The following is a 22,425-nucleotide window of genomic DNA, read 5'->3' on the forward strand; positions in this document are numbered from 1 at the left end:
TCCTTAGTAGAGTACAATGAGATGAAGCCCTGGAGAGAAGAGGGGCCCAGGAAAGCTGGTTAATATTCAAGGATCACCTCCTCCAAGCTCAGGAGCGGTGCATCTCAACAAAGAGAAAGTCAGGTAGGAACACCAGGAGGCCTGCATGGATGAACAAGGAGCTCCTAGACCAACTCAGACACAAAAAGAAGGCCTACAGAGGGTGGAAGCAAGGACAGGTAGCCTGGGAAGAATACAGAGCAATTGTCCGAGCAACCAGAGATCAGGTTAGGAAAGCTAAAGCCCTGATAGAGTTAAATCTGGCCAGGGACACCAAGGGGAACAAGAAAAACTTCTATAGGTATGTCAGTGATAAAAAGAGATCTAGGGAAAATGTAGGCCCTCTGCGGAAGGAAACAGGGAACCTGGCTACCTGGGATACGGAGAAGGCTGAGGTTCTCAATGACTTCTTTGCCTCAGTCTTCACTGGCAAGAGCTCCAGCGGCACAGCCCAAGTCACAGAAGGCAAAGGCAGGGACTGGGAGAATGAAGAACTGCCCACTGTAGGAGAAGATCAGGTTCGAGACCATCTAAAGAACCTGAACGTGGACAAGTCCATGGGACCTCATGAGGTGCATCTGTAGGTCCTGAGGGAACTGGCAGATGAAGTTGATAAGCCACTATCCATCACATTTGAGAAGTCATGGCAGTCTGGTGAAGTTCCCACTGACTGGAAAAAGGGAAACACAGCTCCCATCTTTAAAAAGGGAAAAAAGAAGACCCAGGGAACTACAGGCCAGTCAGTCTCACCTCTGTGCCCGGCAAGATCACGGAGCAGATCCTCCTGGTGACTATGCTAAGGCACATGGAAAATAAGGAGGTGATTGGTGACAGCCAACATGGCTTCACTAAGGGCAAATCCTGCCTGACTAATTTGGTGGCCTTCTATGATGAGGTTACAGCACTGATGGATAGGGGAAGAGCAACTGACATCATCTACCTGAACTTATCCAAAGCATTTGATACTGTCCCACACAACATCCTGTCTCTAAACTGGAAAGACATGGTTTTGATGGATGGACCACGCGGTGGATAAGGAATTGGCTGGACGGTCACACTCAGAGAGTTGTGGAAAACAGTTCAATGTCCAAGTGGAGGCCAGTGATGAGTGGTGCTCCTCAGGGGTCAGTACTGAGGCCAGTCCTATTTAACATCTTTGTTGGTGACGTGGACAGTGGGATCGAGTGCACCCTCAGCAAGTTTGCAGATGACACCAAGTTGTGTGATGCTGTGGACACACTGGAGGGAAGGGATGCCATCCAGAGGCACCTTGGCAGGCTGGAGAGGTGGGCCCATGCCAACCTCATGAAGTTCAACAAGGCCAAGTGCAAGGTCCTGCACGTGGGTCGGGGCAATCCCAAGCACAAGTACAGGCTGGGCAGAGAATAAATTGAGAGCAGCTCTGAGGAAAAGAACTTGGGAGTGCTGGTGGATGAGAAGCTCAACATGAGCCGGCAATGTGCACTGTCAGCCCAGAAAGCCAACGGCATCCTGGGCTGCATCAAAAGAAGTGTGGCCAGCAGGTCGAGGGAGGTGATTCCGCCTCTCTACTCTGCTCTTATGAGACTCCACCTGAAATATCGCATTCAGCTCTGCAGTCCCCAACACTAGAAGGACATGGAGCTGCTGGAGTGGGTCTAGAAAAGAGCCACAAAGATGATCCGAGCACTGGAGCACCTCTCCCATGAAGACAGGCTGAGGGAGTTGGGGCTGTTCAGCCTGGAGGAGAGAAGGCTCCGGTCTTATAGCAGCCTTCCAGTACTTAAAGGGGGCCTACAGGAAAGCTGGAGAGGGACTTTTTACAAGGGAGTGTAGTGATAGGATAAGGGGCAATGGCTTTAAACTGAAAGAGGGCAGATTTAGATTAGATCTAAGGAAAAAATTTTTCACTAGAGGGTGGTGAGGCACTGGAACAGGTTGCCCAGAGAAGGTGTGGATGCCCCATCCCTGGAAGTGTTCAAGGCCAGGTTGGATGAGGCTTTGGGCAATGTGGTGTAGTGGAGGGTTTCCCTGCCCATGGCAGGGGGGTTGGAACTAAATGATCTTTGAGGTCCCTTCCAACCCTAACCATTCTATGATTGTACGACTCTCAATAAAATTACCACATGTTCTCTTTTAGGACTATGAACATGAGGGAGTCCAGTGACATGCATGTGGTTATACTTAACTCATCACCTTTGGAAGGTATTGGCACAATCCATGTTTTCTGGACAGTCCTTTCCAGAAGTGGATCATAAAAATCAGAAGAGTGAACAAGCTATATTATATTCCATACAAAAAGTTTTATGAAGCACTAAAAGATCCCCTAAAGCTTATTGCACATGTATTACATATAAGGAAACCTGACAATATAAAATTAATTTCCACGGTAATCAGAATTCCAGCAATACAGCATCAAAACTAGTAAAAACATGTTTTTATTTTTGGCTCTCATAAAACTCAAATGCATTGCACAGACATGACTGAACAACGCGTGCACAGTTAATCCCACTCAATTTAACATCTTCTATCCACAAGTTAGTTCTGTTAGTTACCCAGAAGTATTTCCCAATAAGATTACAGTTATGTTTTATTGGGTTTTTTTAATGCCACTCTCCTGCATTTTACACAGACCACTGCCAGCATTTTGAAGGAATCCACGAACAGCTGTACTGCATGAAACCAAACAATCTTGTATCTAAGTGCCGTGGTTGTAACAGCTGATGCAAGCAAATAAGATGCAATCCTGCTGTCCATCAGTAGCATGGAGACACCTTATGGATCATGGAGTACTTCCAAAGGGCAGTGACGTTAAATTCAAATTTAGGTAAAATTAAATTCAGGTAAAATTCCAGCAGTAATAAATCTCCCAGTGAAGAACCACACTCCAGATCAGATACCAGCTGCCAAAAAACAGCCACCAAAAGCACAGCCTTCAAAAGCAGTGACAAATAACAGGTGAACTTGAGACGTACAGATGATCAAAGGAGGCAAGCGCTACTCAGCGAAAAGCTGACGTGACAAGGCATAAAACAACAGGTTGTAACATTTTGCTCCAGCAGTTATCTGCTCAAGATAATGGAGTCAAAAGAACTCCTAGCAATTTGCAGAATAAGGCCTTTGGGCCCAATCTCTCCCATCCATTTCAGTGGGAGACAAATTATGGGCTTATCCAATAACTCATATAAATTGTTCACAAAAATATCAAATAACTTCCTGAGTAGTACATGTGCGATCTTCTTCAATAAGTGCACATAATTATCACTTAGGGCAAAAGGAGCAAGCACACATCCTACTATAGGACACATTTCTACTCCCCCCACGTGGCATCATAAACATCATGCTGATAGTTTGATTTTCCATAAAACAATTCACAAGGAACTCCGGTTCCTTGCTTAAAACCTAGCACTGCTAAAGTGCTTGGATTAGATAGTAAAATGGCAATTTAATTTTGTTTTTGCTGTAATTTAATCACTCAAGGCACACTCCTATGGTTTTACTTAATCAGCAGAAGCCTTGTCCAGAGTTTCAGATCTGATACCCTAATCAAGGCCTTGCAGCATATTTATTTTTCTCAGCACATCTATTTAGCTATGTTGAGCTGTATTTTAGTCACATAAACACACATCTCTTCCCATACAGTCACATTTTACTGCCTGTCTACAAAAAGTTAATGCCTTGCAGAGGTCTTTCCATTTCTCAAATTTTAAGGAGTATTGAAGAAATCTGCCTGAGCAACACCCTTCCAAGTATTTACAAGATTTTCTGAGCACGTATTTTAGTATGATATGCTGCTATATACTGGAACAAAAATTGCTTTGTTTCACGTTACAACTTGTTAGCCACTTGGCTAATACAAAGCCTTCAAGATCTTTGCTGGTTTTGATTGGCTTGTTTGGTAAAATGAAACACAGATACAACATATTTGCAGAATGATACCACAGCTCTATTGACTTGGCTTGTGCCCTTGGATGCTGCTAGCACAAAATTCCTCTGAATAAGCTTTTCCCAACTCTTCTCTGTTTTCTCTCTAACCAGTTGTTATGGATTATTGGCAGCAGTTAACAGAAATACAAGACAATCAGTCATGAAGTTAAAAGGACATTTCCCTTCAAATAAACCAGAAAGGGTAACAATTAGTTTTCTGGACTAAATGCAAACCATCCATAAACACAGATACATTACAGTTACAGCTGTAACTTTTATCAGAAAGCCGTTGACTTGCCATGATTTTCAGCACAGTTCAGTCACAGATGTTCATTACTGTCATCACTACAGATAAACATACTGCATACAATGTATGCAAACAGACTGACAGCCATTAGGGTGAGAAGAGACCTTTAGGCCACCAAGGTTGGACTCCTGCACATCACAGGCCACTATACTTCAGAAAGCTGCTCTTGTGTTGAGCTCAACAACTTGATAAAATAATTGTCCAAAAAGGCATCTCAATGTGAAGACATGAAGAGATGGAAACTATTCTTCATCTTCACTCCTTCCCTTTGTAGTCTGCTCCAAGCGTTACTCATCCTCACTCCTTATAATTTGTGCTTTACTTCCCATTCTAATTTGTCTGGCTTCAGATCGCAAACATCAGTTCTTGTAATAACTTTTTGCACTAAGTTAAACGAGCCCAGCATTTTCTCCATATGAAAATGCAATTTTTGTAAACAAGCTCTTATTTTTTAATTCTCCAGGGTTTTTGACAGACGAGTTCTGGCAAAACTTACTAGACTTATTTAAGGCATCACCACTTGCCTCTCTGCCATCTCCCCAGCAGACTCAAGAGAACGTGCCCACACCAAGCTGCTCCCAACTATAACCCATCTTGTTAGTTTAAGCTGCAAATGATGACCAGTCTGAAGGAAAATACACAATTTTGTGCTGGAAGGCACTTGCTCCCCTTCTGTCAAAACATCCTGATGGATGATGTCCATCATCCCCTTACGAAACACATACCCCTTCCTTTCCACTCTTTGAGTGTGTTTTGCAGCCCCTCTTGGGCTGCCCCTCCAGTTCGTTTACATTCTTTTAAACAGAACAGAACCCGAGCTGCACCTACTAAATAACACCCATTTCCCCAGTGCTGCATACCAGGATAAAGCTCGCCTGCTTCTTACAAATGACTTGATCCTCATTTAGATATGCAAGGACATTAACGTAATTTGCCTAACAGCACCATGATATGAGTTCTTAATGAGTTGCAAGTCTTCATTAATCCCTAAATAAACCCTTAAATTATACTCAATTTCTTTCCGCCCACAGTTTCCTCTTCCTAGTGTGCAACCTGTGTTCCTCGGTATCACAAGCTGAACATTCCATTTGGTTGTTTTAAAAAAAAAATGGTTTTGTTGAATGGTCCAACTGTATCAAATAATAGATGACTGTCCTACTTTCCCCATCTTGTCTCACTCCACTAAGATTTATGCGGTCACAAGATGTAGTAATATTATTTTAAAATTTCATTTAAAAAATGCTTTAAGTACCTAGCAACAGGTCTAGCACAGACTCCTGAGTAATCCCACCAGAAACACACCTATTCAATAAACGCATACCTCACCGACTACTACTGAGATCTGCCAGCCAGCTGATTTTTAAGGAGCACAATACCGATATTGCATAGCACCAATTTCACTTCTCTTTGTGTATCTTTTGATATTAACAAATAGTAAAAATAAAGAGAACAGTACAAACTGACACTGGACAGAAGGTGTACATCTCCCACCATCCAGGAAAAATCATGAGATCCTTCCACATTATTTTGGACAGCAACTTGCTTAATCATGATTAAACACACCTATCACATCACTAAGCACGATGTAATCACACTGACTTGGTTGCTGCAGCAGTGGATGAACTTTGGTGTCTGATTATTTGCTAAGCATATCACCCCCAGCGCTGCTCTGCTGTCCTCCAGCTTATAACTGCCTTCCTAAAATACTTTGAGGATATTGTATACAAGTTAGATATAGTCAGTAGTCCAGTAATTGTGCTGTCCATCAGTACACTGGTGTGTCCTCACTGCTGCACCAGCAGTGGTGACCAGCAGGCAGACTGTAGCACTCAGGGCCACATACACTATGACTCAGCAGGGACTGTACAAAGCTGAGGATCAAGACGATTTTTATATAAATCTAAAAATCTTTCAAAAAATAACAAAAACAACTTGAACCAACCTTAGCTGGTAATGGTGCAGTAAGTTAATTGTGTCTTCTCCCACAGGATGGCCAAGGAACCATCCAGCTTTCCAGGTGCACATGACACCCTGAGGGAAGGTGACTGACTGGTAGAACGGTTAGGCTTAAATCTCGCTGTAAGACGAGACCAAGCCAAAGTGCAGCTATGACTAACTCGGAGCTAGTTGAGCCCCAGATCAAAACCTGCAGCAGGCAGGGATGAGACAACACCAGGCAATACATGCTGAGCCCGCAGCGAACATACAGGTGCGAACCACAGCGCTTAAGAGACCAGATGTAAAGAGGAGAAAACAGAAGCTGGCAGACAGTGAACACTACCTCTCCCCATCCAGCAACACACCCAGAGGTACCAAAGGGAAATTACCAACTCCACAGGCACAGCTAGCTCTCCTCCTCCCCAGGACCAGGGCAGAGAGGAGCTGCTAAACAAGGAAAGTGAGGGAAAACAGTAAAGAAACAGTAAAACAATAACGCTTTAAATCAGACACCCCCTCGGCTGGGGTCCTTTCAGTATGTCTTTATCATAACATCACCCAGTTACAGGGTTTTGGAATTAAACAAAAAAGCCCAAGGTAGTTTGCCTCAATTAGCTAGAGGATGGAGGACACTAGAAAAGAATTTCAGTCCTTGTTTTCACAGCAAAGTGAATTAAAAGTAAACTCTTACCTCTTTTTCTATTTTGAGCAGCTTCTTTACAGCCACCTCCTTGTCCTGAGAAATCCATCGGGCTCGGTAGACACTCCCGAAACTGCCGCCACCGCAGTTCTCAAAAAACTGCAAGTCATCAAATCTAATTTGCACAAATGAAGCACTGGTAGACGACATCTCATAATGACAAAATATACCACAGAAAAACCTGTGAAGAGAAAAGCTTTCATTAACACATATGCTCCACGGATCCATGGACTCTCTTACCCATGCTCAGACACCCCAAAACCAGAACCAGTCACCATAAAGACACTATGGTAAAATCCACGGGGCACAGGAGGGAAAGAGCTGGGGAACTCGCACTCCAACAGGCTGTGCAAACACTTGCATAATTTGCTCGAGCTATTAGGAGCAGCTGGGAGACAGAAATGACTAAAAATATTCCTCAGAGAGATATCGACGTTTCCCGAACACCTTGGAAGCAGCTCAGTGTAAGGCAGGCACGCTGCTGACTTCCCCGATGCGAGGGAAGCGCGCCAAGGGCTGGGAAGAGCACTCTCTGCTCCTAGTTTGCCTAGGAGCTCCGGCATGCCAGGCACGCCAGCTCTCCCGCCACGATGGCCGCGCACAAGGCGCGTGCCGCCCCAGCCGGGCAGGCAGCCTTTCGGCAGGCGGGCAGCAGTGCCTCAGCAAGCACCATGCGCGCTGCTGGCGAGGCAGGAGCGCTTCGCACAAGGATGTGGAAAAACCTGGCCACGGTAAACGTCTCTTCCCGAGTGACTCAGTTCTGTTCACATGTTGTAACAAAGCGCCAGCGCACGGTAATTCATCTGGGTTACAATATATGGAATCCCGCAGCCTGTGCCAAGGTTGGTGTCGGCAGTTTCTAGAGATGATCCCATGTTTGCTGCCAGGGGAACAGAACGTCCTTCTTGGAGATTTCACAGCGATAAAGCTTATGCCCACAGCGAATCTGAAGAAACGTTATCACCTACATGCATGAACAATAACTAATTTTAGGTTTCTTTTTTTAATGGTGTAAGATCAGGAAGCCTCAGGTCCTTACTGGGACTGCAGGACACAGCATCCTCCAGAACCATCTGCAAGCCTGCTGCGGGATCATTTCAGATGCACCAGTTTAGACAAAGTAGCTTTAATTTCCTGCAAAGTCACTATACATGCAATTAATGGAAGTAAACTTATTGGCATAAACTGAAAGAGACGGGTTTGAATAAAACAAGCCAAAAAAAGACAGAGAGATTCAGAGTTGCTGGTGAAAATTACACCTCCAATTGTACTGGTCTAACTATAGTACCAAAATATACTGTGTCTTCTGGGAGCCTCCAACCCACAGGGCTTTTTGAGGTGGAATCCACACATTACGTGTTATCCGGGGCTGGGAAACGCCCCTGTCATACACCTACCACTGCTGACCGCCAAAACCCCTTCATCCCAGTCCCTTCTGTAACAAACAAAGACATTTTTCCCCCTCAGGCTCTCTTGATTGTGCAACTAATCTGATTAAAATTTAGAGATATCATTTGATCAGAAATTTCTGACACTTTTTAATTGCAGTTATGCTCCAAATAAGAGATGAAAATACCAATGCTTTTTCTACATATTGCACTAGATAACATACCTAGTTTTCTGAAACTGCCTGCTTCAGTCTACATCTCTTCATCACCCATCAGGGTAAAGCCAAGCGCTGACCAGACCGTGACAACTTCACTATGTTGACAGAAAGCATCACGTTTAGGAGGGCACAGGATTCTAGCACACCTTTCACTGACAGCCAGCCTGCAAAGCCCTCGGTGAGGGAGCATGAACGTTCCTTCCTCAGCTCCGCCAGCTGAAGCAGGGGTTACCCATGGGACGTGAAATAACGTCCGTTCTTCCAGTATCCTGCCGGCTTCTTCCCCGATACAAGTGGCTGAACTCTTCTGCTGACCTTTTGTTCTTGTTCGAACCTTGTCGCTGTTGTCGCTAGATTTCCTGCCATCCCAGAGTCATCGTTTGCACTGCCCTGCATCGTTTGCACATGCCCTTTAGACAAAGCTCAAGGGAGAGGAAATTGATCACTTCTGCAAATCAAGAGGGTAGCAAAGCCACTTCTAACTTTTGCTTCTTTGTCAGTGCTGCTTAATTAGCAGGTCTTCAGAAACAAGAGCTCATTTGCCTCGTTTACACCAGCAGTTGCTCCAAGTTAACACTGTGTACACGGTGTCTCAAGAGTATGTGACACTTCACAGACAAATAAAACAGGTCAGCCTCCCATCCCAGAGACCTCATAATTTAAGGCCACAAGACCTGCACACGTGGATAATTATGCTCCAGTGAATAATCTCCCTACTGACAACAGAATTATTCAGAAGTGTAATGTTACTCAAAGGCAAAAGCATATGCACTGACTGGACCATAAATTTAACAGGAAACTGTGAGCAGGTGATAACAGGTGGTTGCGTTTGGGATGGCAGAAGGAACAGAAAACCAAGCAAAAAGAAAAATGCATCACAGGAAACAAATATTGCATAGAATGGTTTGGGTTGGAAAGGACCTTACAAATCAACTAGTTCTAACCCCTCTGCTATAGGCAAGGGCACCTTCCACTAGATCAGGTTGCTCAAAGCCTCATCCAATCTGGCCTTGAACACTTCCAGGGATGGGGCATCCACACCTTCTCTGGGCAACCTGTTTCAGTGCCTCACCACCCTCAAGAGGGAAGAATTTCTTCCTTAGATCTAATCTAAATCTACCTTCATTCAGTTTAAAGCCATTGCCCCTTGTCCTATCACTACACACTCTTGCACAAAGTCCCTCTCCAGCTTTCCTGTAGGCCCCCTTTAGGTACTAGAAGCCTGCTAGAAGATCTACCCAGAGCCTTCTCTTCTCCAGGCTGAACAACCCCAACTCTCTCAGCCTGTCTTCATAGGAGAGGTGCTCCAGTGCTCGGATCATCTTTGTGGCTCTCTTCTGGACCCACTCCAACAGCTCCATGTCCTTCTAGTGTTGGGGGCCCCAGAGCTGAGCACAATATTCCAGGTGGGGTCTCACAAGAGCAGAGCAGAGGGGCAGAATCACTTCCCTCGACCTGCTGGCCACACTTCTTTTGATGCAGCCCAGGATATAGTTGGCTTTCTGGGTTGCCAGCGCACATTGCCAGCTCATGATGAGCTTCCCATCCACCAGCACCCCCAAGTTCTTTTCCTCAGGGCTGCTCTCAATCCATCTCCACCCAGCCTGTACTTGTGCTTGGGATTGCCCTGACCCACGTGCAGGACCTTGCACTTGGCCTTGTTGAACTTCATGAGGTTGGCATGGGCCCACCTCTCCAGCCTGCCAAGGTGCCTCTGGATGGCATCCCTTCCCTCCAGTGTGTCAACTACAACACACAACTTGGTGTCATCACCAAACTTGCTGAGGGTGCACTCGATCTCACTGTCCATGTTGCTGACAAAGATGTTAAATAGGACTGGCCCCAGTACTGACCCCTGAAGAACACCAGTCATCACTGGCCTCCACTGGACATCGAGCCAATGACCACAACTCTCTGAGTGTGATCATCCAGCCAATTCCTTATCCACAGAGTGGTCTGTTTGTCAAATCCATGTGTCTCAAATTCAGAGACAAGGATGTCGTGCAGGACAGTGTCAGATGCTTTGCACAAGTCCAAATAGATGATGTCAGTTGCTCCTCCCTTATGCGCCAACACTGTAATCCTGTTGTAGAAGGCCACCAAATTTGTCAGGCACAATTTGCCCTTAGTGAAGTCATGTTGGCTGTCACCAATCACCTCCTTATTTTCCATGTGCCTTAGCGTAGTTGCCAGGAGGATCTGCTCCATGATCATGCCCTGCACAGAGGTGAGACTGACTGGTCTATAGTTATCTTTGTGGTCCTTTTTTCCCTTTTTAAAAATGGGGGTTATGTGTCCCCTTTCCCAATCAGTGGGAACTTCACCAGACTGTCACTACTTCTCACTAGCCTTCACTGAATTCAGCAGTTCTGAAGAGCTGTCAAATTATTTTAAATTATTGTTCACCCAGAAGAACCAAACCATCCATATAAACAAGTACATGATTTGACTTCTGAAAGCTACCCTAACATAGAACAACGTGTTATTCCAAGATTTCACAGAAAACAGACCTCAAGATGGTACACAATGCACACCAGACATTTGATAAATACAAGTGAGTACTCTTCTGCTGTGTCCTCCTTGCTGCTTAAAACTTCACCTAAACATTTATACAATTGCAATGCAGTGCCCAGCACACAAGCATTTGCAGAAGCTGCTGCTCATTCTTTTTAACGCTTGCTCAATTTCAAATTTATCTACAGCAGTCAATCAGCTGCAGATGCTATAGGCACCCGCATACAATAAAGTAATATAATCACAGAACGATTCCTTGATTTGTATCAGGTTCTTCCAGATGCTTTTTTCCAAAGAAAGCAGAGGAGATTTACATGGGACACTCTTTATTCAGAGATCTGTAATTAATGACAGCCTAAGTTAGGTATACAGTTCTCTCCTTCTAGATGAAAGAACAGACCTGTTTAAATATTACTCCATGTTTTCCGATGCAAGGTAGTTAATCCTCAATTAGATAGATCAATCCCTTTGTTATGTTTGAGAAAACAACTGTTTAGAGTAACAACTGCATGTGACAAACCCACACACAGTTATTAACTTGTCATCCTGTTTTTAAAAAACACTTAACAATCTGAGTTTACACCATTGGCTAAGAAAAAAAATTAAAAAATCAAGTATTTCATCAAACTCCATAGTCTTACACGTACACCTGAAACAAGTGCATCATTCCAACGATGCGTGGCACTTCTTTGCATCTTACACTCCTGCAGTCAGGAGAGCAGTCCTCAGTAACACGGTCTCCAGGCTTGGGGCTGGGGGCATTACGGCAATTCAGGCATGAATGCAGGCATGCAGCGTAAGGAAGGTTTGGCATCAGCACCATCCTTCCCCACCAGCACAGCTCTGAGTGTTTAACCACTACCGTTGCGTAGCAGTGGGGAACGCTGCGTTGACTGACTGTGTTACTTGTCGATGCAATGAAAACGTGACAGTTCGGAAACGGTGAATGACAGGTATGTGAAGAAATAATTCAATTGCTGGTTATTTAAATTATTCCCATGGGATCTTTTGGGGGCAAAAAAGAACTTTCTCCTTTTTCTGTTTTATTTCTATGGTTAATGTGAGCTTGTAATCTTGCAACATCTCCATCTTCTCCTGTGTCATTTTTTTTCTTCATAATAACTATTTGAGTATGCTGCTAGAAGCTGTTCGTTTCAAAAAGAAACAGATCTGAGCCACGTTTGGCAGTATTTAACATGTTGAGTTATTATTTAACATTAGTATTTAACATGTCAGGACTCTATTACGCAAAGTCACTTTGCAGCTAGCTATTAAGCCACAACAAGCTCAGTTCCGCACAGTAATAAGTGCTCAGTGTAGGAAACCATCCGCCATCACTGGCTTGTTGTGATTACAGCATTTTAGGGAAGTAACCCATGTGGGGTCCCTTCACAAGGACCCTGCTGGGGTCCCACACCTGCTGCTCCCCCGAGACTCCACCAAGGTAAGGGAAGCCCCAAGCACCCAGGCAGATGAGCTGCAAACTGACAGCACTGCCGGCTGCCCTGCTCTGCATCCTGGCAGTGACACTGGAAGAACCCGACACGTTCACTCGTACCTCCCAGCTCCCCCCAAAACATCCTGTGCAGTAGGGGAAGTGCTGCCAAGCCCAACTCTCTGCTTTATGCCACGTAAAAGCCAGAAGACCCTACCATTTGTCATTCAGCCACTGCTCCCAGAGCTCCTAGTGAGGGACTTGCAAGTTAGGGACAGAAGGCAGGAAAGAATTTAGCACAAATTGCACAGTACGTGCAACTCATATTTTGCTTAGTGCGTGGCTGCAGAACTGAAAATTGCATCCCTCATCTTGTGTGCACACCTGATGCTGCTTAAATACTCAATTACTGCGGAAAACCCTTTGTAATTTATTAAAGGGAACAACCACACAACCCACTGCCTTCACTTCACTGTGTGGTTCCACAAAGCAGGATTCAGTGCTTCTTTCAGGAAGGCACGCTGCCAACATATTGCCAATAAAGTAGTAGCACATTACACTTGTGCTATCTTAAAATACACAGCAGAACATGCCAAGTTGCCTTATTTGGCAAAACAGCCCATTTGCTTTCAGGATCTTTGACCATCCATTTTTAGATTCAAATCATCCTTTGTATCCAACATGGTCTACAGTCCTTGAGCATATCAACCCAGATTTTTGCAGCAGCATATTTATTTAGCCTTTTTAAAACAAACAAACAAACAAACACAAAAAAAACTCAAACCCCAAAACATGCTTAACCACTGTCTTGTCTAAACAGAAAACAGAAAAGGGGTTACAGTGATATCGAGCTATGAGAGATACTGCAGAAAGAAATTTTTATAAATAAAAGATCCTTTAATCATATCATGAACTGCTGATGGATAAAATGTAAACAAACTCCAAGCACACCTCCAAATTCAATATAACCTAATCTTCTAATCTCCCAGTACGTTAAAATAAAGTCAACAACCACTACATTTCCTAAACTTTCTTAATCAGACTCAGCAGCAGCCCTGTAGATAGTGCAACTGGAGGCATGGCTCTGCCTACCTTGGTTACAGAAGCAACAACATTCGAGCCTGTCCTTTGTCAGAACCTAAGAATTCTGCATAACTTCCATTAATAACATTTCTAATTTTATTTGAATTTATATAGCTATCAGTGCTACGGAAAAAGAGCTCAACTGAGCCTAAACAGTTCGAGTACTTCAGGAAAAGAACTATTGTCAACTCGAGCTGTGTCAATGGCTGAGACCAAAAGGTTTAAAGGCTTCACTTTAAACAGAAAACATTTTATCTCAGAGAAACCCTAAGCTGCTCACTTCGCTTACGCTGTACCTCGTCAGTGATGTCTGCCAGGAATACTCCTGCAACAACACGCAAGAAAGACAAGGCAGCAGAACCCGCGCCCCGGCCCGCGGAGCCGCTCGGTCCCTGCACAGGCACGACAGCAGGATCCGGGCCTCGGTTGCCTCAGCGTTCCTGCCTTCTCCTCCGCCGGCGAGCCGGGCTCTCCAGGGCTGCCATTATTCACACAATGCCGCCGGTATGCAAAGCACATTACTGACAGATAAAACAAGTAGGCTTCTGAGGACTTACAATTTCAGGGCAAAGTCCTGAAAACATCTAACCGCACGCCTCCAGCGGAAAGCTATGATGTTTTCAGGCAGTGACCCAGTTAATCCGGCGCTTTCAAATTATTTCTGCTTCTGGAATTTAGAAAAAGTAATGATCCACAGCTTTCCCGATGGCTCTGTCACTAAAACTCACAGCGAAGCACGCTGGATAGAGAAGTAATGGATGGCTCACACACACACACACACACACACACACACAAAAGGCACGCTGGTGGAAAGGCACTAACTTGAGCGAATAAAGCGAAAAAAAAAAAGTTCACTTAAAAAATGAGGGAGAAAAGGAAAAAACGGAGAGGAAAGTAAGTCACCTCAAAGCCCAACCTGGGGGATTTTATGCCCCAAACAGAAAAATGCCACAGGTGCAGGTAAAGCAACACGTTTGAAACGCCCTCTGAGGAGCGGCGGGGTGGGCGAGAGCAGCGGCCCCCGTCCCGCCGCCGGCCCCCCCGGCAGACAGCGGCCGGCAGCACCTTTCCCGCGTGGGGCCGTCCCCGCACAGCCACCGCCCCCCGCCCTCCCGGGTGCCCTCGGCGGACACCCCCGCGCCCTGCCCGGCGAGGCACGGCCCGTCTCCGGCCCCGAGCGGCGCCCGCAGGACCCCCGCCCCACGGCGCGGGCGCCGCCGCCTCTCGGGTGTCTCGGCCGGCGCGGCGGGATCCGCCGGCGGCTGCTCCCCGGGGCGACGCAAGGTCAGGCCGTGCGACGGGACGGCCGCGCGCCTCCCCTCCGGGACTTTCAAAGTTGCTCCAGCGGGTGGGAAGCGTCAAACCCGGCGGGGACACCCACGGCCCGGCCCCGCTCTCCGGCCGCGCTGCGCCCCGCCGGCCACCCGCCGCCTCCCTCCGCCCAGCCAAACGCGCACCGACCGCCCCGGCCGCCCCCAGCGCTGCCCGGGCGTGGCAGGGGGCGCCTCGCCCTCCTCACCTTCCCCGAGGGACTCCGGGCTGGCGGGACCTGAGCGGCGCCGATCCCGGAGCCGCCGAGGGAGCCTGGAACCGGCGCGACCGCGTCTCCCGCTCCGTCCCCCGCGCTTCCGGTTGGTGCCGAGGAGCCGGAGCCGCCGCCGCCCCCGCGCCGCCTCACAGCGGCGCCACCCCGCGCTCCGCGCCGAGCCCCGCGGGGGAGGCGAAGCCGCCGCCGCCTCAGGGGTTCGCGCAGCGCGGCCGCCCCGCCGAGGGTGCGTGAGGCGGCGGACGGGGAGGGCCGTGTGCCCTTCATCCCAAAGGCGTGGATGCGTAACGGGGCAGCCGGCCCCTCACGGCCTGCACCCCTTGCCCCGAGCGTGGCGGGGCTGGCGTGAGGCGAGCTGGATGGAGCGTTGGCGCCGTGGGTGGCTTGGGCTGACCAGAGGGGATGGCCTTCGACGGAGGCAGGGTGTCTGCGTGTTGGTTAACCCCGCCAGATTTAGGAAGAGCCATCTGGACCATGTAGGGCCTGTTAGTCGGGGTGGGTCTGGTTCACTGTTGCAGATGGAGGGGTTTCTGGCAGGGTGCTGCGCTGTCGTGGCCACAGCTTCGGAAGCACAGGTTCCTTCCTTCCAGGGTTACTGCCTCGGTGACAGGAAATATAGCTGAATTTATCTAACATTATTACCAAAATGACCAGGTGATGGTAATTTTTTAAAAATCTGCTTTGTTGCTCTCGTGCCACGGGAGCTGGGATGGTGCCACCATGAGCTGCAGCATCTTTCAAGTGCTGGATGTCACTCCTCCTCTCCTCGGCAGAGTGGCTGCTGGTGGTGTGTGTGGATGAGAGAGCCTGGAGGTCCCCAGGAGGAGGGAGGGAGCAGGTTGTGCAACTATAGCCAGTCCTCCTTTAGGGAATGTGAAAGAAGAGGAGGGTTTGACTGGCAAGTGCAAACCCAACCCCCCCATCCCTATTCCCCAGCTGCCCGCGGGGTGATCACCCCAGGTCAGGAAAAAACAGACAACTCACTTCCACCTTCTGAACCCACACAGACCCTTCCTTATCCACACATGTTAATGGCATTGAGGTACTCTGCTGTTGTGGAAAACTTTTTGCAAATAGAAAATAAGCTGTTACGCTGAAAGGAAGTGACTCAAAAGACTTAGGGGCAAACAATTTTTCTGCTGAGGCAAACACATCACATGGCTGTTGACAGTACATGTCTTATATCAGTATTGTACAAGATTTAATGCCCATCACTGCTTTATACTGCACTCCCCAACTCATCTACTGGTGTCGGTGTGCTGTGGTTTTGCATTCACTGGGGAATCTTGGCTCCTCATTATCTCTCATGTTTGACTATTGTTGTATGTGTGTGCCATATAAAACTCAGCTGTATAGCACGATGAATCACAGAGGTGTGCAGCATCGCACTGAATCATGTACGTTAATTGTACATCATGAAGATGTATGGTATCGAGGTGAATCACGGAAGAACACTTTACTGATTAATAAAATACAATTGTTTCATGAACATCAGAGGCTTTTCCCCAAGGTGTGTTATTTTGGCAAGGGAAAGCTAAAAAAAATAGTTAAAACAGCAGAGCAGAGGTATACATTTCTGGGCATAAACCAAACCAAATTATTTCACTATGCCACTAACTAACCAGAGTAAAGTTCTGCAAGATCTTAAGTGCTCAGTGCAATAAGTGCATGAAGATGCTAAGAAAATCTAAAAGCAGGCGCTGTCACCCCCTCTCACCCACCTGGCAGGTTCAGCATTGTCAGGACAAGCAGTGAAGGAGGTCGGCAGGCTCTGGCTGCCCCTGGCACTTTCAGACACTTTTTGTCTGATCTGAGAGTGCCTGTGCTTTCTTATGAACTGATCTGCTGGTGGGCTTGGAGAATTTTCCAGACAAAGTCAATCAAAGGTGCCACATTTTAAAAGAAACCACAAATATCAAATGCAAATCACATGAAACTCATGCTCTGGAGGAGGAGAAGAGGTGCCACATACTTAGTCTCTTAAATGCTGTGACTAACGTGTTTATCCTTCCTGTCTGAGGCAATTGCCAATTAATAAAATTATTTTCAAATCTTTTTAAATGTTAAATCACTCGGTTCATTGGCATTTGCTTCAGAGAGCAGAGCACTTGCATTCAGCGATCTCTTGCCTCGGGTGCTTTTGTCCAGAGCTGTGTATGTGCAGAGCTGGGATTTATCATGTCTGTCTTTAGGCCTTGGTTGCAGAAATAAACTATTCCGGTAGCGCATGAGAAACGAGGGGGTGGTTAATATTTCCTACTCGAAGAGCAGGAGCGCGGAGTCTGCACCAGGCACTGTGTTAACATGCCACTGTTTAAAACACGTAATTGCACTCACTCTGTTAGAGGACACAGGAGGGAAAGCAGAGGAGCCTGTGCGAGGACTGTCCAACCCCAGTGAAGCTGGTCTTGTTACAACAAGGTGTTAAGTGTGCGCTTCTGGGTTTGTATTCTTTCTACCCTCTGGCGAGTGAGTCTTCAAGTATTTTCAAGGGGTTTTGCCATTATCATGAGAACTGAAAAATTAGCTGGAAAAGATCAGAAACTGGAGTAATTGGAGTTTCTTGGGTGTTCATAATACCATCTAAAACAATCAGCCAACACATGGTGGTATGGTTTCCCATGCTTTTTGAGGCAGCGAGTCCAAACTGAGAAACTAACTTAGCTCTGGAGAACTCAATCCTCATCTCAGGCGTCTTCAATTTATATGGAACAGGCAGAAAAAGAAAATACTTAAAAGCTAACAAAAGTTACTGTAAAGCCACAACAATGGGCAAAGGATAAAGGCAGCTCTAGCAACTTTTAACTCCATTTTAGAGTTGAAAGGCTTCCTATGAATTGTCTCTTTACATCTCATTGCCACACTGGGTGTGCGATGACGTCTCACCGCCCTTTCAACATGGAAAATATAGTTTCATGCGTACGTCCAGGTGGTTTAAATCATCCTGCCTGCCAAAAGCAGCAGTCACACCCCTCTTCTGCCCGGCGAGCCCCATTCCTGCCGCTGTACTGCCCACCTCACCTTCTGCCAGCACAGTTTTTTGCACGGCTCACGATGAACTGGGCTGCGGAGGCAAAGCTACTATGGGGAAAAGCAATCAGTTCTCACCCAGATCTGAATGCAGGTCATGGGACAGTTGAACAAAGACTCATGCCAGCAGAGAGGCAGGAGAGGAGAAGGGCTGATAGGAGCAGCTGAGAGGGGACGGAGTCCGGAAGCGCTTTTTTAGCAGTAGTGAAGGTTTACGCCAGCTTAAACTGTACATGAAACTCTAGACACAGATAATTTGGAGGTGGACACCTGCTCCGTGTTTTTCAGTTCTCCTTCAAGACTGGCTCAGAGCTCAGCTCAGGCTTAGTATTGAGTTTTTTTGAAGCACTTCTGTTTCTCTGCCTGCTACGGCTTGCCTCCTTTTCTAGCTCAAAAAATTGGTCAGAAAACATGGTGGGGGTCATTCCTGGGCTATACTAGGACAAAAGGTTGTACACACATTGCCGTAGAAGATGTAGCACTAGCATACGCTAGTATTAATCTAGCTAGTTTGAGCAACAGTAGTGCTAACAATATAGCAGCATTCATTTTATGCCATTTGCACCATCAGATTTGTGACCTGGAAGAGGTTCACAAGTGGCTCGCCTGAAAACCGTCTCTGCATCATTATTTTTGCTTGCGCTGTACAGACTGAATGAAGTTCATGCAGGTATGTCCAGGTACGCTGCAACCACACACCTCTGTGGTTACACCCCAAAACGTAACTAGCAGGGTTTGTTTCGTGACTAAAAAAGAATTTGCGTAGTACTGCTAGCCAAAGTCAGCTGCATTTAGTCTTTCTGAGAGATGGAGTCAGTGAGCTCTAGCAAGCAGAAAATCAAGGGAATTGCCATTGGATTTGGCTCAGAGTAACCCTGCCTTTCCTGCTGCAGATGATAAGGTGAATGTGCACCCACAAACACCAACCTGATGCTACATGCAGCCCCCACACCCACACAGCCGGCGCTGATTCCTGTTTGCTGCAGCAGCCCAGGCTCTGGTGTGCTGTGAGTAATGGCCAGTTCTTAACTTTCATGAAACAAAGAAAGACAGAGCCCATACTAACCGTTGTACGTCTCTGAGACCCACACAACTGATATTTTTTTGTGCTGTTGTTTTCTCATCTGTTCTTCGTATTAAAGAGAAAAATAAGGAGTTTGTGAAAGTGCCTATATTTTATATTTAACATAAAATTATAAATATATTATTATAAATACTGACTATGCATTAATTGTAAAATTTTTAAGTGCAAAATTATTAAATACAGCCTAGAACGATAAAGTACAGGCATTAGTGTGGCAGAGAAGGCTTGTATATGATGGGTATTTTACATGTGGATCAAATACCTGCTTACTGCACAGTCGTTTTCAGAACAGGCAGGCTACAGCTTGTACACCGTTTGTCTTTTGATCCGGCATGTGTGCAGTATAAAAGCACATATAACTTCTACAAAAACGTCAATACAATTAACAATGGGATAGCAATGAGATGGCAAAACATTAACAAGAAATACATTTCCTGATTGTTTTACAAGAATTTTCTTATCTTTTTTTTATCTTTTACTGGCACCGGAGTTTTTAGGCGATCATTGTACTCAGCTGTAATCCACTCACTAGTACTCTGCTCAGTTACCATTTCATTACGTACTTTTAATTATATATATTTATCTATCTATCTCGTACTTTTTCTTATATTAAATTTTGTGGTCCAATAGGCTTAATTTGTTGTTCTAATTTCGGCACATTTCTTCTCTAAAATGTAATATGGCTTAGCACTGTTTTCTTTGTTTTTAAAGCTGTACTGAATTTACTGTTGCTGTGCCTGTTTGTGTTTTCTAATCCGCAATACTGTGAGCTCCACTGAAGCAACAGTCCCTTCACTTCCCTCGTAATTTTTTTCCAATAAGTCGCTTGGTCATAGGGAGTCTGGGGAGAGGCAGGCCCAATTCCACCTCTGAGGACCAGTAAGGGAAGATGACAACACAGAACATCCAACAGCTGGTTTAAAGAATTGTATGCTATTTTTTTTTTATTAAAACTAATTAGTATCGTAACTATTTAGTACATTTACTTTTCTTGGAAAGTAAAGGCAGCCACTGGAATCATGAAGATTTTGGCCACCATTGACGGGGAGTCAATGGGTTAGTTTTGAACTAAAAAGAAAATATTAGCTCCTTTTAATGATGTACTTACATTTTTTGCTGTTTGTTTAATCCAGAGTACATGAATTAGAAACGAATATGTCTATTGAAGATTGCATCTTTTTCTTTTTGGATTTAGAGATGAAATAAGACTAGAAAATGTCCAAAATATTAGACCGGCTCAGAAAAGCCCTTATTCTAGATAAATCTTTTTAGCAGTATCATCTCAGTCCCTTTGCCTGTTTCCTCCCCAAACGCTAGCACACTATTAACAACGGCTAGTTGTGACAGGAAGGAAAAAAAAATAGCAGTGCAAACCTCTAACAAGTTTCTGGCAACAGCACTAACTGATCAGGACCATCACAAAGGCATTACATGCCAGACAACTGGAACAGGAGAAACATTAGGGCAGGAATTACAAATGGAAGGAAATGTTAGATTTCAAACAGACACTATGCAGCAACCTGCCAGTACCGCAGCCCTCAAGGGTCAGTCCTACTGAGAAAGAGGACATCTAAAGAAAACCCAAGGCAACACTGACTCTCTGTTATCTGAGAACATCCACAATGCTGCCGACGGTACTCCTGCGCAGAAATAATGTACACCTGTGAAAAACCACAAAGAGTCGGCAAATACATCTAGCAGATTCACTTGCTGGCTTGGACAGCATCAGAAGAAAGAACTATTTAAAAACACAAGAGGTGGTGTTATAATGAGGAAACCATGGAGAGCAGAAAGCTTATGATTATTGACAGAAGTTGATTAAGAAATGGATTATTGTCTGTTAGGATGTTGGAGTGTCTGCTGTCACCTCTATCTTACATATCTTTATGTAAATTTCCTTTAATTGAGGTATTCATTTACAATCATTATTTTCATTGGTAATGTGCTTTATTTGCATTTGAAAGCAAAAAGAGGAAAAAAATTAAGCACGACTGGCTGACCCCTGCCATGTGACAAAGGCTTTGCTTTTTGTCACTCTGACCTAAATGGATTAGGGCCAGGAAATAAAGGTCAGTCTCTTACCAGTACCCCTGTGTGTCACATTTGTATTACATGGAGTTTCCAAGAAAAATATTCCAATTTGCGTCAGTAATTATGCATTCTTTATGCATTTTCATGTAGTTTTCTGAATTTATTTTGAATTCAGAAATTACCTTTGACTGCCAAACCTGTTAAAAACAAACCCTTTGTGAAATATCCTTCAGCAGTTAGATGTAAACGGTAGATTTTGTAGCTGTACATGCTCTCTTTTTTGCCCTTTGAATTGTAAGGATCGTCCTTCTTACAACAGTCTCCCAATCGCCTGGGTTGTAAACCACCAAGACCATGGTTGGGTTATGTTATTTTATGAACTTACAAGTTATTCCCTTAGTTAGATGCTGTATGAGAGCTGTATTTTATTGCTAAAGCAGTGCATGGGGCAGATGAGGTAAGAGCCAGTCAGTCTGACACGTTACTGGATGCCGTGCAGGTAAGCGCACGGAGAACGTACCCCGGGTGCTCCTCTGGCACGCTGACCACGGTGAGAAGCTGAGGATCAGGTTGTATCCAGCAGCTGTGTCGGGGAGCTCCCTGTCCTGCGGAAGCTGTTTTCGGGCGGCAGTGCCCGTTCCCAAGAGAGGCAAAGGGGTGAGGGTCCCCTCTGGTCGCCATGGCCGGCCATGCGTCATCCCAGCCGAGGGCCAGCCAGCCCCACGGCACTGCCACGGGGAGATGGCCGAGGGTGGTGGGGGGTCCCTGGGCACAGCCACAGCCCTGGAGGCAGGGCTCCGCTGGCTGTTTGTGCTCAAGGTGAAGATAAGCTGCTGGAAAAGTTTCTAGTTTAGTAATTTTAATAATAACTTTTTAATCTGGTCATTATTTTCTTTGATTGCTAATACCTTGACCTCTAGTGACAGCTGCGGCTTGTGCCTGCTAAACTTTAATGCAGGCTACAGTAAAGAACATTATGATTATTTGAAAAGGCAGGGAGTAATGCATTTCAGATTAACAGTGAAAGAAAAGCTATTCAAGTTAGAGGTTCCCTTTGCCATATCACTCTCTATGCTGCTTTCCTTATTATCAGTACAAAAAATGAAATGAGAATAGCACATCTTTTAATTTTCTTCCACTATTACCTCTTGATTTGCATTCATAGCTCCCAAAAGAAATACCGCTGAATTCAGAAGTAGTCTATTT

General features: G+C 45.7%; 1 protein-coding gene across 2 annotated transcripts in view; it reads right to left on the reverse strand.

Moving 5' to 3' along the window:
* The window catches only part of MAP3K20 (mitogen-activated protein kinase kinase kinase 20), a 94,910-nt gene extending 79,784 nt beyond the window's left edge, over positions 1 to 15,126 (reverse strand). The window contains exons 1-2 of one of the 2 annotated variants that reach the window (XM_086615485.1): positions 15,048 to 15,126; positions 6,882 to 7,071 (exon numbers count right to left, since the gene is read on the reverse strand). In XM_086615485.1, coding sequence (XP_086471611.1) covers positions 6,882 to 7,040 — 159 coding nt within the window. In that variant the 5' untranslated portion in view covers positions 7,041 to 7,071; positions 15,048 to 15,126. Of the gene's footprint in view, positions 1 to 6,881; positions 7,072 to 7,224; positions 7,254 to 15,047 lie in introns of those variants that run through there. The other variant, XM_086615484.1, reaches the window with a different exon arrangement.
* Positions 15,127 to 22,425: the final 7,299 nt, after the last annotated feature.

The sequence above is a fragment of the Tauraco erythrolophus genome, chromosome 8 (genome assembly GCF_009769465.1).
Source record: "Tauraco erythrolophus isolate bTauEry1 chromosome 8, bTauEry1.pri, whole genome shotgun sequence".
Lineage (NCBI taxonomy): Eukaryota > Metazoa > Chordata > Aves > Musophagiformes > Musophagidae > Tauraco > Tauraco erythrolophus.